A 20,494-nucleotide genomic window follows, 5' to 3' on the forward strand; every position below is an offset into this window, starting at 1 on the left:
TGTGTATGGGGCATAAGTCAGGGCTCTGGCTGGTCCATTCAAGAACAGTCACGGAGTTGTTGTGAAGCCACTCCTTCGTTATTTTAGCTGTGTGCTTAAGGTCATTGTCTTGTTGGAAGGTAAACCTTCGGCCCAGTCTGAGGTCCAGAGCACTCTGGAGAAGGTTTTTGTCCAGGATATCCCTGTACTTGGCCGCATTCATCTTTCCCTCGATTGCAACCAGTCGTCCTGTCCCTGCAGCTGAAAAACACCCCCACAGCATGATGCTGCCACCACCATGCTTCACTGTTGGGACTGTATTGGACAGGTGATGAGCAGTGCCTTGTTTTCTCCACACATACCGCTTAGAATTAAGGCCAAAAAGTTCTATTTTGGTCTCATCAGACCAGAGAATCTTATTTCTCACCATCTTGGAGTCCTTCAGGTGTTTTTTAGAAAACTCCATGCGGGATTTCATGTGTCTTACTCTGAGGAGAGGCTTCCGTCGGGCCACTCTGCCATAAAGCCCCGACTGGTGGAGGGCTGCAGTGATGGTTGACTTTCTACAACTTTCTCCCATCTCCTGACTGCATCTCTGGAGCTCAGCCACAGTGATCTTTGGGTTCTTCTTTACCTCTCTCACCAAGGCTCTTCTCCCCCGATAGCTCAGTTTGGCCGGACGGCCAGCTCTAGGAAGGGTTCTGGTCGTCCCAAACGTCTTCCATTTGAGGATTATGGAGGCCACTGTGCTCTTAGGAACCTTAAGTGCAGCAGAAATCTTTTTGTAACCTTGGCCAGATCTGTGCCTTGCCACAATTCTGTCTCTGAGCTCTTCAGGCAGTTCCTTTGACCTCATGATTCTCATTTGCTCTGACATGCATTGTGATCTGGAAGGTCTTATATAGACAGGTGTGTGGCTTTCCTAATCAAGTCCAATCAGTATAATCAAACACAGCTGGACTCAAATGAAGCTGTAGAACCATCTCAAGGATGATCAGAAGAAATGGAAAGCAATATATGAGTGTCACAGCAAAGGGTCTGAATACTTAGGACCATGTGATATTTCAGTTTTTCTTTTTTAATAAATCTGCAACAATGTCAACAATTCTGTGTTTTTCTGTCAGTATGGGGTGCTATGTGTACATTCATGAGGAAGAAGAATGAACTTAAATGATTTTAGCAAATGGCTGCAATATAACAAAGAGTGAAAAATTGAAGGGGGTCTGAATACTTTCCGTACCCACTGTATGTATGAATGTGAATTAGGGACCTTAGATTGTAAGCTCCTTGAGGGCAGGGACTGATGTGAATGTGCAATGTATATGTAAAGCGCTGCGTAAATTGACAGCACTATATAAGAACCTGAAATAAATAATAATAAATAAATAAATTAACCTTTTCCTTTGGGGATAGGCAACTTAGAAAATGTTATTCAGATGATCCTCATCCACCAAGCTTCTATAAGGGAGAGGTATTTGTCTAGCAGGCATTGATCCTAGGGAGGACCATAAAGAAGGTGCTTTGGGTTTCCCCTTCACTGTGGACCTTACATGCACACAACCATAAGGGGTCTCTACATTTAGGATTCCTTATGCGTTTCACATAGCGAATGTTTTCTGGACATTCATCCGTCTGTATTTTGTGGGCATTCATTTTCAAATAGAATTAACCCTTTGAATATACGAGTGTAGTGGTGCTCATGGGTGAACCTTGTTTTACTTTAAATCTGATGCTTGAATCTCTATTGCCATTTTAACTTTTATTAGATTTTTTATTGAAAATTGTTAAATTACAAAACATAGCGTAAAAGGGCTTTCTGTAATTGCCAAGAAGATGTGAGACAGCTGGAACGTAGCTGCTGAGAATGTAATAACTTTAAACAGTATAAAAAGCATATTAATAAACAAAAGTTGTAGCCTGCAAGTTAGAGTATGTATCAATGAGCCAGGTAAATTTGTCGCAGGCTGTGAAACCATAGGCAGATCAAAATATCAAGTCCAAATAAACAGCATGATCTGTAACAGAAAATATAAAGGAAAACTCTCGCACTATTTTTTTTTTTTAAAGGTTTTTTATTAAACAAACAAAACACAGTACACCAAAAGAAAAATGGCAGTGCAACATAAAAGAGAGGATACAGAACATACAAAGCATCCTCTCCAATCATCTAACAAAATAAAACCACAGTACAGAGAATACCCAGCAATCGTGGTAAAAGGGGGGGTAACACATTATTATAAGCAATATATAACAACACATGCGGAGCAAAAGAAGGCACTGTAGACATCGCCTAGGAGGCGTCAGACACCGAGGAGGCAGTAAGATCAGAGTCTACCCAGAAGGACCAGATTTTATTGAATTTCTTCGGACATCCTCTGGCCTCATACGTCAGTTTATACAGAGGCAGAGCCTGATTAACAATAGAGATCCAAAATGGAACGTCAGGGGGTGTGGAAGATTTCCAACGGAGAGCAATAGCTTTCCTAGCATAGAAAAAGAGCAAACGCAGAAACAGTTTCGTGCGAGCCGGAGCATCCTCATCATCCACATATCCTAGGAGACAACGAAGGGGGTTACAGACATTGGACAATTGAGAGATATCAGTTATAAAGGCCGTCACCCCTGACCAAAAGGCACGGACAGGGGGACATTCCCAAAACATGTGAAAGAAGGATCCCACACCATCAGAGCACTTAGAGCAGAGAGGGGAGGATAATGTACCAATTTTATGAAGGAACAGGGGAGTGTAGTAAGCCCTATACAGGAATTTTAATTGTATGACTCTATCCCTGGAGGAAATTACAACCGGGATTTGTTCAGGAAGGACGTCATGCCAAACCTCCTCCGTCAAGTCCGGGACGTTTTCACGCCACTGGGACTCAACCACCGCCAAGCGCTTAGACTTGGAATGCAAAAGCCTACGATAATATGTGGAGACCAGTTTCTCATGAGAAGAGTCAGAGAGGAGATATTCCAAGGGGGATGGCTCCAGCGAGACATCCCGGAGGCCGAACTGCGCAGCCGCCGCATGTCTCAGCTGGAGGTAGCGAAAATGAGCCGTAGATGGTACAGCAAAAGTGGACTGCATGTCCGCAAAGGACCGGAAGGTTCCCCGGACATACAGGTGATCAACAGACTTCACCCCAAGACGGGCCCAAAAAATACCGTCGTCCCGACCGAAAAACTCCCGAAACCGAGGATTGTGCCAAAGGGGGGCATTAGGGGAGTACGACCCCGGAGGGTCGGCCTCACCCAATGCGGTAGCCGCAAAAACCCGTAGAGTGACCGAGATAAGTGCAGTGTTCGGCCTGCCCATAGTAGATCTACGGTGCAGCAAATTTTGCAGAGATTCATAGGACGTGAAAATAGCCGCCTCCAAGGCCGCCGCAGCATGATTGTCCTCGGGATGGAACCACCAATGTGCGTGTGCCAACTGGGAGGCAAAATAATAAAGGCGCAGGTTGGGCGCTGCCAGTCCCCCCGCTAATACAGGTAACTGTAACGCATCCCTGGCCACACGTGCCGGCCGACCCCCCCAGATAAATGAAGTGAAGAGCGAATCGATGACCTGGAAACGACGTTTGGTAACATATATCGGGGAGTGACTCAACACATACAGAAATCGGGGAAGGAACATCATTTTAAAAATATTGATCCTACCCAAAACCGTGAGAGGAAGCTGGGACCAGAGCTGCAAAGAAGATTTATGTCGGGCAACCAAGGGATCTAAATTATTGGGGAGGAAACGAGACAAGGGAAGTTGAATGTCAACCCCCAAGTATCGAAACCGATCTACCACCTGGAGAGGGCATAATGCGAGAGAAGGGGGCAGAACCTGGGGATCCAGGGGGAACAGAGTAGATTTACTCCAGTTCACCCGGAAACCCGAGAAGTGACCGAAGCGATCAATAATGGACAATAGAGTGGGGAGGGACTGATGTGGATCCGCTAGATATATCAACATATCATCCGCATACAAGGAAACCTTTTCCTCCAAGCCATTGATCACAAAGCCCGCAACAGCCGCACACTGGCGGATCTGCGCAGCCAAAGGCTCAATGGCCAGGGCGAAAAGTAACGGGGACAACGGGCACCCCTGCCTAGTACCCCGAAAAATGGGAAAGGAGTCAGACACGGAATTATTGACCCTGATACGGGCACGAGGGAGATAATATAGAAGTTGTACCCATTTTATGAACCCCGGTCCGAATCCAAATTTCGCCAATACCTCCAAGAGATAAGGCCACTCCACTGAATCAAAAGCCTTGTGAGTGTCCAGGGCCACCACAACCCTGGCCCCCACAGAATCATGAGTCGTCTGAAGGTTGGTAAAAAGTCTACGCAAGTTGATCGAGGTAGACCGGCCAGGAATAAACCCCGACTGGTCCGCCCCGACCAAGTCCGTGACAACCGTATTCAGCCTCCTCGCGAGGACCTTGGCCAAAATCTTCACATCTGTATTAATAAGTGAGATCGGACGGTACGATTCACAGAGAAGAGGGTCCTTGCGCGGCTTCAGGATGAGTACTATAAGGGCTTCCGTCATGGAGGGTGGCAGACGTCCTTCCTTCAGAGCACAAGTAAACACTTTCAACAAATGGGGGACCAGCAATTCCCTATAGTGAAGATACCATTCAATGGGGAAACCATCCAAGCCAGGTGTCTTATTATGTGCAAACGTAGCTATGGCCTTGTCAATCTCCTCTGTGGTCAAAGGGGAGTCTAAGAAGCGAGATTGGTCGACCGACAATGCGGGCAATTCAATATCATATAAAAAATCATCAAGTTCGATAATAGTGTAATGGGCCTGGGTGCGGTATAAAGAGGAATAAAATTCAACAAAACTATGAAGAATAGCAGGAGTTTGTTCTACAATGACACCGGCCTGGCTGGTGACCCGGGGAATGATACAAGGTTGAAAATCCGGCCTAGCCAAGTAGGCCAACAAGCGACTGTTTTTGTCCCCCATTTCAAAAATTCTTTGATTCTGATATAACAGTTTTTTCTGGGTGCGCTCAATAAGGACGAGATCCAAATCACGGGCTCTGGCCCGCCAAGCGGCGTGATTCTGAGGGGAGGGGTCGTCAGAGTATTGCCGTTCAGCCGTATGCAATGCCCGTTCGGCGTCAACCAACTTGGTCTGACGCGCCTTCTGAGCATGGCCTATGGCAGACGAGAAGGTGCCCCGCATAGTGGCCTTGAAGGCGTCCCAGGTCAGCAGTGCCGACCCCTCCCGTCCATTGAGCGCCCAGAAAGAATTCAATTCCGTGAGCCCCTGATCAGTCACCGCAGGGTCCGCCAGCCACAGAGGGCTTAGTCGCCACAATTTATAATTAGGTGGGGACCCCAAAGCAAGGTCCACCAGCAAAGGGGAGTGGTCAGATACCGCCCGAGGGAGGTACCTGATCCCCGAGAGCGGACCCAGCAGTTCCCGAGAGAGCAAACAGAGGTCAATCCTAGATAGAGTGTGGTGTGAGCTCGAATAACAAGAAAACTCAGTAATCCCCCCATGTTTCCACCTCCAGGCGTCCGTGAGGTCCAATTTGTCTAAGTAGGAGCGCAGGGGGGTATGTTGGGAAGAAGCAGCCCCAGAGCGGTCCAAAGCATTGTCGAGGACCGTGTTAAAGTCACCCGCTATAATAAGAGGGCCCTCCGCCATTTCCAAAACCAAACCCAAAACACGGTCAAAGAATGACTTAGTAAACGGCGGGGGGACATAAACATTCACCAGGGTATAAGGTTTACCTAAATATTCAATAACAAGGATAACAAAGCACCCCGAGGGGTCCGTCTTTAAATGTTTAATAGTGACTGGAGCGGATTTGGCAATCAAAATGGACGTGCCTCGGGCATAGGAAGAGTAGGTAGAGTGTAGCGCATACGCCACGTGTGCCCGCTTAAGGGCCATAACCCTGGACCCCTGGAGGTGTGTCTCCTGTAACAAAACAACGTGAGGACTATGGCGTTTTAAATAGTCAAACATCAGAGACCGTTTCACTTTAGAATTTAGCCCCCTGACGTTCCATGAGATTATACGTAGAGTAGACATAGGAATATACCAACAATCAGCGTTAGCGCCCCGTAGGTCAGCCCAAAAACAGGCAAACCCCGAAGGGCCAAGGCACAACCAGCATCTGAGAGGAGCCCAGAAAAAGGAGTACACATAAGACATAAAAAAGGTGACCACAGTAACATAGTAAACAAAATCAACTGCATCGCATAAGGAGAGAGCATGACCCCAGAAACAAAAAAAGGAAAAACTGTACCGACCCTGTGGATCAAAAAGGTGCAAACAAACAAACCAAAAAGAAAAAACCCGCCTAGACCCGCAGGTTGCGGATGGCAATAGTAACAAACACCCCCTCCCCCCACCCTAGCCCACCCGGCCCTCAAACCCCAACAATTGAGAGCTTTGTAGCCCATAACAACAAAAGGAAGTCAAATGCAGGGAAACGTGGATCTGCTCGTCCTGTAGTAGACAAACGAGAAAAAACAATAAAAAGGAAAGAGATGAGGGGGGAGCCCCCCCACCCCAAAAATGCCCATCAGAAAAAACAGAAAAATAGGAACCCCGACCCCCAGAAAAAGTGAATAGCCATCTGTCCCAAAAAATCAATCAGGCGAGAGAGGGTCCATGAGGAGCACCAGGACGAGCCCAGAGCCCAACCATACTATCAGCAGACAAACAGTCTTTCATCTAGGAGGAGACCGCCGGTCCTGGCGGCCAGGAGAGCCACGGCCCAAGGAGTCCACCCAGTGCGCAGCCTCCCGAGGATCCTGGAAAAAATGAGCCTTGCCTTGAGAGATGATCCGGAGACGGGCAGGATAAAGCATACTATATGGTAACTGGAGATCACGCAGCCGCCTCTTAACTGCCATAAAGGAGGCCCGCTGCTTTTGGGTGGCTGCAGAGAAGTCAGGAAAGATGGAGATAGCATTATTATTGTAGGAGACACGGCCCTTCTCCCTGGAGGCCCGTAGCACAGCCTCCCTGTCCCGGAAATGCAGAAGTTTAATGAGAAGAGGACGAGGTGGCGCCCCTGGTGGCAGGGGGCGCAGCGGCACCCTGTGCGCCCATTCAATGGCGAATAATGGAGAAAAAACATTCTTCCCAAGGGTGTCAAGGAGCCACTTTTCCATAAATGATTCGGGGGTCTTTCCCTCCGCCCCCTCAGGGAATCCCAGAAAGCGGAGGTTATTACGTCGGAGGCGATCCTCCATGTCAGTGATCTTATCAATGGTGGCCGTGTGACCCCTCTGTAAATCAGACACAGAGGCCTGCAAGGGGCGGTGGGCATCCTCCAGGTCGCCAATACGTTGCTCCGCGTTGCCCACCCTATGGCGGAGATTATGGACATCCTGCTTCAGGAATGACATCTCCATCCTCACAGACTCAATTTGAGTAGTGAGAGAGGCCTGACAATGGCGGATGGCATCCATGATGGCAGCAAGGGATGGCTCAGGCCTATCTACCCCCACCCCTGCCTCAGCAGTGGGGTCTAGGGGGGAGGAAAGAAGAAGGTCACTCACAGTCTCATGCCGGTGCAGGGAGGAAGAGTCGTCAGGCTCCGAACCACCTCCGTGGGAGAGAGAGGCGGATGGCTGCGAGGATCGTGCAGCAGCAGCTGGCTGGCTCGAGCTCCGTGGCGGGCCGGCGCCATCTTGGGACCGCTCGAGGAGGGAGGCCGACGGCCGGGATCCAGGCGCCTCCGGACCAGGGGGACCGATCTTTACCATCTCCACTGATGCACCGAGGGATCAGGAGTACACGGGCGTCGGAATCAGGTGAGTAGCGGCTCGGGGTTCCACAGGATCACTGAAGGATCAGGGCAAGCAGGAGAGAGCTCCGGGACCGCGCTGCTCTCACATCAGTAGCCGGCCACGCCCCCCCCACTCTCGCACTATTAATTATGAGTACACCACAGTGAGAAAAAAAATGTGCTCCAATAAATGGTGCTCAATATTATAAACACACATATACAGTGCTGCGGCTTTGACAACGTCGGATGTGACGAAACACGTGTCAGGGCGCGGCTACACGGCATACCGGAAGATAGTGATCGGGTGAGCAGAGGTACTTTCCGAAGGTACGTTGCACCATCGTGGAGGTGGTAAGGACTAAAGGAATACCTCGGATCCTCTAGATAACTATATGCGCTAATATTGTTTTATTCTATGTGAGTGCAATTATATTGGGCTTGATTTTAGTTAACAAAAGGTCAAACTGTATTGCAATAGTGGACTCTTTTTCTCCTTGCATATACATCTGAGAGAGGAAGAGGTGACACGCAGGAGCAGTCTGAGGAGTTGACTACATTGATTTATTATGCGCATTGGGCCCTAACCATGAAGATGGTGGGCATTAGTATGGGGTGAGTTGCCATGCTGAAGGGTGTGGATTCACAACTAGACATATGCCGGTTTTCGGTAATTCGATATATCGCGGTATTGCATAGCCACGGTATTGTTATTTTGGCATTTTTAAAATACCGAGTTTCTCTGTCAAGTCTGCCTGACTTGTGAATTGATACATTTCAGTGAGCTGGATGACTCATTCACTCACACAGCTCTCCCAGTAACTATAAACAAAAATGTTTACATTGTATCTTTTCCTTCCCTCTGCCAGGGAGAAAGGAAGTTTAACCTCTTAAAGACTGGATCTTTCTCTGACACTTGTTGCTTGCAAGTTAAAATCAGTTTTTTTTTGCTAGAAAAGTACTTAGAACCCCCAAACATTTTATATATTTTTTTAGCAGAGACCCTACAGAAAAAAAATGGCGATTGTTGTAATATTTTATGTCACACTGTATTTGCGCAGCAGTCTTTCAAACGCAATTAATAGACTTTAATGAATAAAAAAAAAAAAAAAAACGTAACAGTAAAGTTATCCCAATTTTTTTTTTTTTGTTACACAGAGAATCGTGAGAGAATCGTGATCTTTATTCCAAGCTAAAAAATCGTGATTCTCATTTTGGCCAGAATCGTGCAGCTCTAATATACATATATATATATATATATATATATATATATATATATATATATATATATATATATATATATATACACACACACACACACACACACACACACACACACACACACACACACACACACACACACACACACACACACACACACACACACACACATATATATATACACACACACACACACACACACACACACACACACACACACACACACACACGCATAGCAGCCCACATTACATTATTATATAGCCATCAAGCAGTGTCTGGCCTACCTGGTGATGACTGGTCCTGGCGCTCTGATCCGATGGCCTGGTCTTTAAAGGGGCAAATCCTTGCGATCCAGAAGTGGTTAAACCTGCAGGAGGACCGGTGTTTTTATCTATTAATGACTTTACTATTGCTTTAGGCCTGGTTCACATGTATGCGGGTTGGCGGTTCACATGTATGCGGGTTGGCGGTTCACATGTATGCGGGTTGGCGGTTCACATGTATGCGGGTTGGCGGTTCACATGTATGCGGGTTGGCGGCCCACATTTGCACTGGCATAGCAGCCCATTGATTTGAACGGGCTGCTATGCCCTCATTTTCCGCAGAAAAAAGGTGCATGCAGCATTTTTTTAAAATTCAGTGGCCTTGAAATCCATCCTGCTTTTGCACCATGCGACTAACCTGCAGTTCCTGCTCTGGCAAGCTTTCTGCATTTTTTGTATACGTGGGCACGGCATTTAAAAACAGTTTGCGTGTGCAGCAACGGCAGGTAAGTCGCATGGTGCAAAAGAAGGATGGATTTCATGGCCACTGCATTTTTTTAAATTCTGCATGCACCTTTTTTCAGCTGAAAATGCAGGCATAGCAGCTCAAGCCCATTCACATCAATGGGCTGCTATGCCTGTGCAAATGTGGGCCCCCAACCCGCATACATGTGAACCACCAACCCGCATACATGTGAACCAGGCCTAAAGCAATAGTAAAGTAATTTATAAACAACACCTCCTTCAGGTTTAACCACTTCTTGACCACAAGGATTTGCCCTCTTAATGACCAGGCCATCGGATCAGAGCCGAGCGCCAGGACCAGTTATCACCAGTTAGGCCAGACACTGCTTGATGACCTATTTTAGGCCTGGTTCACAGAGTCTGTACTGACTGACTATATAATAATGTGCATAAGTGAACCAAAGCCCCTAAATTCTGCAATGAAATTGAAGTGAGGTGGAAATTTAATAATTTAAATTTAATAATAGAATACCGTGATAATACCGTATACCGTGGCAAAACCTTAATCAATTAATCGCAGCATGAAAATCTGATACCGTCACAAGCCTATTCACAACGGTGTTGGATTTTGCGGTGACCCATTACTCAGCACGGGACTCTAACACCAAAGATCACTTAATTCCCTGATTACACTGTGGACTTTTTGGCACTAATTAATTGATTTATTGCAGTGCACGTTTTTGGACTTTTGTTCATTTATACATAGTTATATGTTTATGACACTGATTCATTTATATTTTAATATGTTTGTTTTGGGTTAATGCGCGGCTAGTGGGAATATAATTTCACTTTAATTAAAAAAATAAAAAAGGAAAGAAGGAGGAAAGAAGGCTGTTCACAGTAGGAAGGTGGGAACGAGAGGTGGGGTGCATACTTGCCACCTGTCCCATTTTTGCCGGGACAGTCCTGGCAAATAGGAGCCTGTCTCGGGTAATTTACGTTGTCCCGGCAATGTACTTATTTACACTGTGCACTTTATTTATATTTACATATTACATTTTTTGTATGGTCACACCTGAGCACATTTGACACTTTAGAATTGCAGGGAATTGTGATGAGAATTTTAAACTTTAGGCCGAAGTAGTGCAGCTGAATGGGAGAATTATTCCAACTCCGCTACTTTGGCCTCAAGTTTAAAATTCCCTTTTCAATTTCCTGTAATTCTCTCTTCATTGAGTAGACCCTATAATCTGATAATAAGTAGGTGGCGATTAATTATGCAGAGTGGGCGGAGCTTCAGGTAAGTGGGTGTGGTAATTGATAGCTGTGCTGCAAAGTGTCCCTGGAAATTTTTTCAAATGTTGGCAACTATGGGGGTGAAGGGTAGGTGAGCGTCAAGACTCTTTTGACACTTTCATAGAGTGTTCCCCTCCTTGAACTCAGGGCTACTGAATCAGGGGAGAGAGAGAGAGCATGTGAGGGGTTTGAAGCATAGAAAGGAGCTCACTCCTCTGATGGTGGAGGTGAGCACCGATGCCTCACTTAGCAATGTCCTGGGAGTATTGCACTCAGGCTTTGAAAGGTACGTAAGTTGCCTACACCTATAGCAAGGGCATTATTCAACTTTAGTCAGGGCTGCACAGTTTGCTTTGATCTACAGACCTCCCTTACCTGCATAGCCAGTGTTTTTTTCTAAAGGTGTACCAACCCTTGAAAGAAGAAGTTTACCTTTTGACAGGTAAAAAAATGTTTTTTTTGTTTGTTTTGGGAGCATGTAAAGCATTGCACCAGCGATTAGCCAATCATGCAGGTGTCCTGCAGATCTGTCAGTGTACTAGCTTGCTTGTACCTTGTATGAGCAAGTCAATAGATTCTGACAGGAAGACTCCATGAACTACCACAGCGCTCACAGCGCCGTGATAGTTAACCACTTGCCGACCGCCGCATGACTATTTACTGCGGCGGTCAGCCCCTCACAGGCAGAGTGACGTAGTACTACGTCGCTAGCCTGTGAGGGTCTAGGGAGCGAGCGTGCACCCCCGCTCCCGAGTGGTCACGGAAACCCCCCCGGCGCGTGTGACCGGCGGACCCGATCGTCCGCCGGTCACTCATGATCGTCGGTGGAGAGGGAGAAAGGCAGGCGGCTAATGTAAACAAGCCGCCTGTCATTCTCCCCGGTGTATGAATGGTGATCATACCGTTCTACTATGTAGGACCGTTGATCACTGTTCATACATCTCAAGCCACAGCCAATCACAGTTAGAATCACGCCCCTACGGACACACATGGCCCCTCCCTCTCAAAAAAAAGTTAACCCCTTCACTGCCAGTGTAATTTTACAGTAACAGTGCATATGTATAGCACTGATTATTGTCGCTCTTTTTTTGTTTATAGCGCATGATCAAAAAATCGCACAGGTGATCAAATACCACCAAAAGAAAGCTCTGTTTGTAGGAAAAAAAGGACGTCAAATTAGTTTGGGTACAGCGTCGCACGACCGCGCAATTGTCCGTTAAAGCCACGCAGTGCCGAATCGCAAAATAGGCCCTGGTCAGAAAGGGGGTAAAATCTTCCTTGGCTTAAGTGGTTAATTGAAAACTACAAGCTGGCAGCCACAAAGACTGCCATACCTTGTCCTTTTCCATTCACAGAGGACTGTGAAGGAGTGACGCAGAGGGGGTGGGCGGAGCCCCACATGGCCACGTCTTTTTAGATTTGTAGGCAGCAGACACGGGGAGAAGATCCCTGAACTGGCATCACAGCAGGGATCGAGGGGTCGGGGAGGGGGCGCAGGGGCCGGTGCATTCATAACATGTTACATGTTACACCCTGAATATGGGGGGGCGACTAATGGTGTATCTTATATAGCTACTAGTGTATTTCATAATATATGCTCATAATCTTCTTTGGTTGTGTTTGCTCATGCAGTGACGCCTCTGGATGTTGTCAAGATTCGACTTCAGGCTCAAAGCAAACCGTTTACCAAGGGTAAGTTCCGTGCATCACAAGAGTAATAAAATTCACTACTAAAGTAAAGGAAAACTCTAACAATCAGCTTCATTTATTTTCTACCTTTTGGTCTGCTGAATATACTGACAAAAGCGTTCTGTTATGTCTAATGAGTGCAAGCAAAAATACATGTTGAGTGTGCATAGCCATGTCAAATACCAGAGCCCCAAAATTGTTTACCTCTTTGTTTAAGTGGTTGTAAACCTTTTCACATACCCACTGAAGTGACTGGCTTCAGATATCGTATACAGAGGTGAAACAAATCCTCCTACATATGTTGTACCCACAGCCACCTAAAACACACAGATTAAAGGCTATTTCTCAACTCCAGCAGGCAGGGGCAGGGATCCCATGTCACTTACTGCACAGCATAGAACAGGGGGCTTAGTGTAATCTGAGAACTGAGTGGAGGGAATGGACACACCTCGCTCTACACATATAGGGAAACGTGCACAGCCGAGGACTTTTGTGTGCTGAAGGATGATGGGGGGAGGTCCCTCTCCAGTATTCTGCTGTGCCCTCAAAACCTGTCAGAAGTGACTCATGTAGATAGCAGAGGGAAGCGAGAACAGACTGAAATCACACTAGGTGTGTTGGATTGAGGCAAGTACACACTATAGGAGGATATGCTTTGTTCATTTTTCTTCTCAGAGGTTTGCAACTACTTTAGCTACTGAGCATTGTGGTTTTATACTGTAATTCCCAATCACTTGATGGGCAACCACCTTTCTTATCAGTATGTGGTCAGGCGGCTGACAGGGCAGCAAATATCAGACTTTCCAGCTTTTGGGTCATCTTCGTAAGAAGCAAGCAAAGGTGGTTTCCAAGAGACGTTGAAGCCATGAGGAAATTTTGCTAAAATGACGCAATGGATATGTGTTCCTTTTCAGCTTGACTATTTATGTATCTATAAAATAAAGGGAAACCTGAATCTTTCTTGGCTAAACCAACCTAGTTATAATAATTCAAGGCTTGTACCCAGATTCTGGCCTAGACCTAGTCATGACTAGTTCGCTAAAATCAAAATGCTAAGCAAATATAAAATAACCATAACCAATTATGTATTTATAATTATATAAAGCATGTTGGAACTCTGCTAGGATTTTAATTGTATTGCTTTTCCTGAATCCTCTGCATAGCAGAAAGTAGACTGACAGTGAAAGGTTTGACAATGCTGCCACGCCAACTTGTTTTCAGGCACTGGGAGCTTGAGGAGGGAGTGCTTAGACAGTATAGAGCAGTAGTTCCTAATCTTGGTGATTAAAGTGTTAGACCCCTGGACCGGCTGCATGGGCACTGACATCTCAGAATAAAGTAATATAACGGGGTTTGAGGGTGGGGTGGTGGGGGGGGGGGGGTTGAGAGGGCATTCTATGTTAGTTCACCCTTTCTGAAAAGGTGAACTAACACTTTCAGTGCTCCCAACAGATCATGTTTTGGAAATTCCCCTTATATAAAATATCTGTCCTAAATACCAAGCTATTGACATTGATGTAAAGCACCTCTGAAAGGTGAAGGAAATCCTGAAAAACATGACCTGTTGGGACTAAATGAGGACTAATGCTGGCCGTACATTAGCCGAAAAATCGTTCGAAAATCTGTCATTTGGTCCAGTCGTTCGTTTTTGCGTCTAGTTAATGGGCACAAAAAGAAAATCGTTTTAACTTTTCAGAGCCCAAAAATCGAAGGAACAGTTTGGAAAATTCTGCCGAACGAACAATAAAATGAAAGGTTAATGTGTTTCTCGCCCGAACTGTTTGTACTAGACATATGTGACAAACTGAACAAAAACGGATTCATTTATGTCCATTGAATGATTTATCGTTCGAAATTCAGTCATTACATGATGGCTCGATCGTCTGCTTTCACGGCCGATTTTTCATTTTTCGAAAATTAGTTTGATTGATTTTTGGGCTAGTGTATGGCCAGCTTAAGTTTGGGAACCGTTGGTGTAGAGAAATGAAGCACAGGGGTGTGCTGATACTCATTCATATTCCAGTCATCAGGCAGTTGCTGCAGTAAACAATAGTGGTGTAACCCATGGTCTCTATGTCCTGGGACAAACGATGTGTCATTTGCAGGACCAGCTATCCTCTTCCTATGGCGGGATAAACCGTCCACATACTGTATACGTATTTCAGATAGAACTGACATTTTGTTTCAATGTTGTGTCTTTGTGTCGTTATTAGGAAAGTGCTTTGTATATTGCAACGGTCTCATGGACCATCTTTGTGTATGTGAGAATGGAAACAGCAAAGCCTGGTATAAAGCACCACCCAGCCGAATGACAGGAACAGTGGTAAGGACCATGTTATGGGATAAGTATGCTTTTTATACTACTAAAGCCAAACAGCCCCCTTCCCATTACCTCTCAGTACATTCCTCGGACCAGTGGCTGGCCCAGTGCAGGGGTCGCAGCCTATAGCGGACACTGTTCCTTTACCCCTACCAACCTGGCGGGTCATGCAGTATTGCACATGTGTGGCTTTTCTTCATAGGCCCTAGTGTAGGAGCCGAGATCAGGGAAGTCACAGGGGTAGGAGCGGAGATGATTTCATGTTGCAGCGGAGATGTTTTCATGTACCCGCGGCAACAGCTGATGCAGTGGAATGTTAAAAAACCCTACCCCGTGAAAATTCCCTACCCTCCGGAGCTGTGAGCATGCGCACTGCTAAGCTGCTCAGCTGTTGAATGACGTATGTCAGTGGTCCTCAACTCCGGTCCTCAGGGCCCACTAACAGGCCAGATTTTAAGTATTACCTTGGGGAGATGCAGACTAGAGTACTGCAATCACTGAGCAGCAAATGATATCACCTGGGATGTATTTCAGTTATCTTGCAAATCTGGCCTGTTAGTGGGCCCTGTAGGCCAGGGTTGAGGACCACTGACGTATGTGAGGAGGAAGTGACGAGGGTAGGGAATTTTAACGAGGTAGGGTTTTTTAACGTTACACCAGACAGTGGGACTCGGCCCCGCCCCCCCCCTCTCGCTCCCGTGTCACTGGATTTGATTGCCAGAAGCGGAAGCCAATGGCTCCTGCTGCTATCAATCTATCCAATGAGGACCCGAGCTGGGGCTGCTGGGCTTCTGCTCGTCACTGGAACAATTGGATTCAGGTAAGAATAAGGGGGGGGGGGGGTCTGGGGGACAAGCTGCAACACCAAAGGTTTTTTTTACCTTAATCCAAAGAATGCTTGGGTGTAACTTTTTATTTTTTACACTTTTTCCCACTAAACTTTATTTTTAACACTTAGGGACTAGAAGTCCTCAATGTGATGATCATTTTCTGGGACAGGTTCTCCTTTATTAGACATCATCATTTAGACCCCTAAAGTCTCACACTCCGTTAGCTTCTTTCCAAGCCACTACATCCCAACTGACAGTTGGCTTGTCATATTTATACACTGCTACAGAAGCTGGGAGTGTGTAAAAACCCTCGGGTTGTGATGACATATTACATACGTGGTGGCAGGAAAAGGGTTAAATGTGCAGCTTTCTTTAAAAGAATAGCTGATGATCCTACCTTTAATGCCTTTGCTCAAACACTTTGTGTATATTCTGGCCATTGAAATGAAAAAACACTCAATCGCTAAATGTGCCTAGCTCCTAGGTGTGTTTAGACACGTTACACCTTTAAGCGCGTCAAGTGTTTTTTTCAGTCAAAACTCCCCTCTCCTGAATGCACAAGTTATGTTTTTTTTTTTTCTGCCTCTAAACTCGTGTAAACGTCTGTGTGCTTGGGCACATAGGACAACTTAGAGAGACGTTTAGAGGTAAAAAAAAAAAAATGGCACATTTTTATGATTGCGCATGTTAAAATGTATCCCCAGATTGTTGTTATCAATCGATAATACGGTGACATATATGGATACAATGATGGCGTTATCACATGCACGTTCAACAGATCTTTACAAAGCCAACCATTTTTTAAAACTATTTTCTAATGGTGTATGGCCAGCTTTAGAGTTTGCATCTACTTTTGAAATTTTTGTTTTCTCTTAAATTCAGATTGCATTGGTCTTTTTTTCTGCAGGATGCATTTGTCCAGATTGTTAGGAATGAAGGAGTGCGATCCCTCTGGAGTGGACTTCCTCCAACACTGTGAGTCCTGAATTCTTCATATCTCATGTGTTCTTTGTTTAAAGGCTGTCAAAAAATGTAACTGTAATATATGTACTACTTGGGTACAAATAAAATATACTGTATATTATATATAATATAATATATATATACATAATGTAACACTGTTATACATAAGAGTCATGGATATTCTCTAAGCCCCGGTTCACACTGCCGTGACTTGTCATGCGATTTGAGAGTTCAAAGGACACATATTGATCAATGTATGGACAGGCTTAGTCCCCGTTCACACTGGGGCGACCTGTGAGGCGACCTGGTCGCCTTACAGGTCGCCGTAGGTCGCCTTCCATAGGGAAGCTGCGGACCCATTCTAATAGGAGCGACACAAGTCGCTCCGACTTAGAAAAAGGGTCCGGAGCTTCTTTGGGGCGACCCGGAGCGACCGTCATAGACTTCAATGTTATGAAGTCCGTGCCGGCCGCTCCGAGGTCGCGGCGCGCTGCTCGCACCGCGACCTCGGAGGTCGCCCCGGGAAGTCGGATCGCCCCAGTGTGAACGGGGCCTTAGACAGTTGTCCCTGGAACAGGTCTCCCTGTTGGGAGATTTAAGCCTAGTGCACACGCAACGATTATCGGCCGACCGATCGTCTGTCTTTTGTCCAGAGTGGTGTTTTGTTGGTTGGAATGTGCCTAGACTGCACACAAATTTTCTCGCCCGACAAAATTCTACTTCAGAAGTGATGTCATGTGTTGGTTTGCTTTCTTTGTGTTCTTTCTTCTCTGAGCATTCCCAGACTTGCTCATTAGATTTTTCCCTATCGAAATCTGTACTGACTGCACGAAAATCGGACGTGTTTTGACGGCTGACAAAAATTTTATAGCCTGCACAGCAGATTTTTTTTGGCCGAAAAGTCGGAGTCAGTTGTCGGAAGCACGATACTAACAAGCCGAAAATCGGCAGATCGGTCGTCGGACGAAAATTCCCTGCCGATTTTCGACACGTGTGTACGAGGCTTTACCCTTAACTCTTGTTCCTGTGACCACTCTAAATTTTTTGGACAATGGTCACCAGGAAAAATAGAGGAGTGAATCTTCCTAGGTGGGAACAGACATCAATGAACACTGAAAAAAGGTTCTAACTATTTCACATTCTATCAAAAGAAAAAATAAGTTTAGGTTTTTGTAGTGCTACCCACTAGGAACAAGGATCCATGCTGTGTCACTCAGAACTCCCGCTGAGCCAAGAGAGCTGCTTTTCCTGGGCAATCCTATTTAAAATGGTAATAAAATGTTTTGTTTATTTTAAATAACTAACATGTTCTACTTACCTGTTCTGTGCAGTGGTTTTGCACAGAGCACCCCAGATCCTCGGGTCCCCCACCGGCGCTCCTGGCCCTTCTCTCCTGCCGTGTGCCCCCACAGCAAGCAGCTTGCTTTGGGGGCACCCAAGCAGACGTGCTCCCGTGCCGTGTCTCTGTGTGACCCCTCTGTCTCCTGATTGACTCACTGGCTGTGATTGGAGCCATGAAGGTAAAAAAAAAACCTTGCGCCTTTACAACCACTTTAATTCTTGGCCCCTCCTATGCCCCGGAGGAGTAGAGGGATTTGTAATTCAGAAGATCAGCGCTTCTCTTACATAGTGGTTATTTTCAAACTACAGCCATGGACAAAAGTTTTGAGACAAATATTACTTTTCACTAAGTCTGCTGCTTCAGTTTTTTATGATGGCAATTTGCATATACTCCAGAATGTTATGAAGAATGATCAAACTAATTGAAATTAGTTGCAAAGTCCTTCTTTGCCATGAAAATGAACCTAATCCCATAAACCTTTCCACTGCATTTGTGAAGAAAGCTTTAGGGTGCCCAAGAAAGTCCAGCAAGCGCCAGGACCGTCTCCTACAGTTAATTTAGCTGCGGCATCGGGGCACCACCAGTGTAGAACTTGCTCAGGAATGGCAGCAGGCAGGTATGGGTGCATCTGCACATACAGTAAGGCGAAGACTTTTTTGGAGGATGGCCTGGTGTCAAGAAGGGCAGCAAAGAAGCCACTTCTCTCAAGGAAAAACATCAGGGACAGACAGATATTCTGCAAAAGGTACAGGGATTGGACTGCTGGGGACTGGGGTAAAGTCATTTTCTCTGATGAATCCCCTTTCCGATTGTTTGGGGCATCCAGAAAAAACCTTGTCCAGAGAAGAAAAGGTGAGCGCTACCATCAGTCCTGTGTCATGCCAATAGTAAAACCATAATGAGACCATTCATGTGTGTGATTGCTTCTCAGCCAAGGGAGTGGGCTCACTTTATATTTTGTCTAAGAACACAGCCATGAATAAAGAATGGTAGAAAAACTTCCTCCGAGAGCAACTTCTCCCAACCATCAAAGAACAGTGTTGGTGAGGAACAATGCCTTTTCCGGCATGATGGAGCACCTTGCCATGAGGCAAAAGTGAACATAACATTGCAAATTTTGGGTCCATGGCCAGGAAACTCCCTTGACCTTAATTTCATTGAGAACTTGTGGTCAACCCTCAAGAGGCGGATAAATAAAAAAGAAAACCCACAAATTCGGACAAACTGCAAGCATTGATTATGCAATAATGGGCTGCCATCAGTCAGGATGTGGCCTAGAAGTTGCTTGACAGCATGCCAGAGTGAATTGCAGAGATCTTTAAAAAGAAGGGTAAACGCTGCAAATATTGACTCTTTGCATAAACTTAATGTCATTGTCAGTAAAAGCCTTTGACACTTATGAAATGCCTGTAATTATACTTCAGTATTCCATAGTGATATCTGACAAAAAGATCTAAAAACGCTGAAGCAGTAGACTTTGTGAAAATTAATATTTGTTTCATTCTCAAAACTTTTGGCCACGGCTGTACACCTCCCACAGTTCTCAGCGCTCTGCGTAATAGTGGTTAACTTGGCCTTGGCTCTCCCCTCTGCTGGCCGGTGGCCTTTTTATGTATTTTCCTGATTTGATGCAAGGTCCATAAATATTAAAATGTGTAATATACTGTTTTTGAGGGTCCCCCCTTCAATGAGGTCCGCAGATATTCCCACAGTGGCAGACCCCCTTCTGTGTTGGAGCTGGGAGACAGACTTCCTTATATGGAAGCAGACTGCTACTGCTCTGCCCATTGTTATTATGTGAAACCATTGAAGTACTCACAGACAGGGAAATATGCACAAGTTGCTCATCTTTTTGGGAGATGTAGTCCAGAACAATGCTTGTCTTATATTGCACTGGTGATTAAACATTGACTGCTTTTACTGAGTTTATCTGTGCAGTAGTGGATTTTTTTTTTTTTTTTTTTATGAATGTGGTCTATCCCTTTAAAGGGATTCTTAGAAACATCAACAATTTCTGCAAGCTTCCTCTTCCTGCAGTGCCATAGTTTTCTCTTATTAGAGACTTGAAACTATAGAATTTATCTGCCTCACCTGTTGGTGAAGTCTGGTATTGCAGTACACTGTACAATACCATTGTTCTTTATATGTATATGATCCATTCTGTCAGCAGTCTCTCGAACCTTGCAGACACCAGAGCATGCCGCACTGCAAAGAGACACCATGGGGTTGATTTACTAAAACTGGAGAGTGCAAAATTAGGCGAAGCTCTGCATTTTGTCAAAGCCTAATTGAACAAGCTGAAGTAAGAAGCTGATTGGCTACCAGGCACAGCTGCACCAGATTTTGCATTCTCCAGTTTTATTAAATCA

General features: G+C 45.6%; 1 protein-coding gene across 2 annotated transcripts in view; it reads left to right on the forward strand.

Annotated features, from left to right (window-relative positions):
- Positions 1-20,494, forward strand: part of SLC25A40 (solute carrier family 25 member 40) — a 73,158-nt gene that overhangs the window by 10,714 nt on the left and 41,950 nt on the right. For both annotated transcript variants that reach the window (XM_082258736.1, XM_082258737.1), the window contains exons 3-5: positions 12,614-12,673; positions 14,884-14,993; positions 16,728-16,795. In XM_082258736.1, coding sequence (XP_082114862.1) covers positions 12,614-12,673; positions 14,884-14,993; positions 16,728-16,795 — 238 coding nt within the window. The remainder of the gene's footprint in view (positions 1-12,613; positions 12,674-14,883; positions 14,994-16,727; positions 16,796-20,494) is intronic.

The sequence above is a fragment of the Pelophylax lessonae genome (genome assembly GCF_965119305.1).
Source record: "Pelophylax lessonae genome assembly, chromosome: 5".
NCBI lineage: Eukaryota > Metazoa > Chordata > Amphibia > Anura > Ranidae > Pelophylax > Pelophylax lessonae.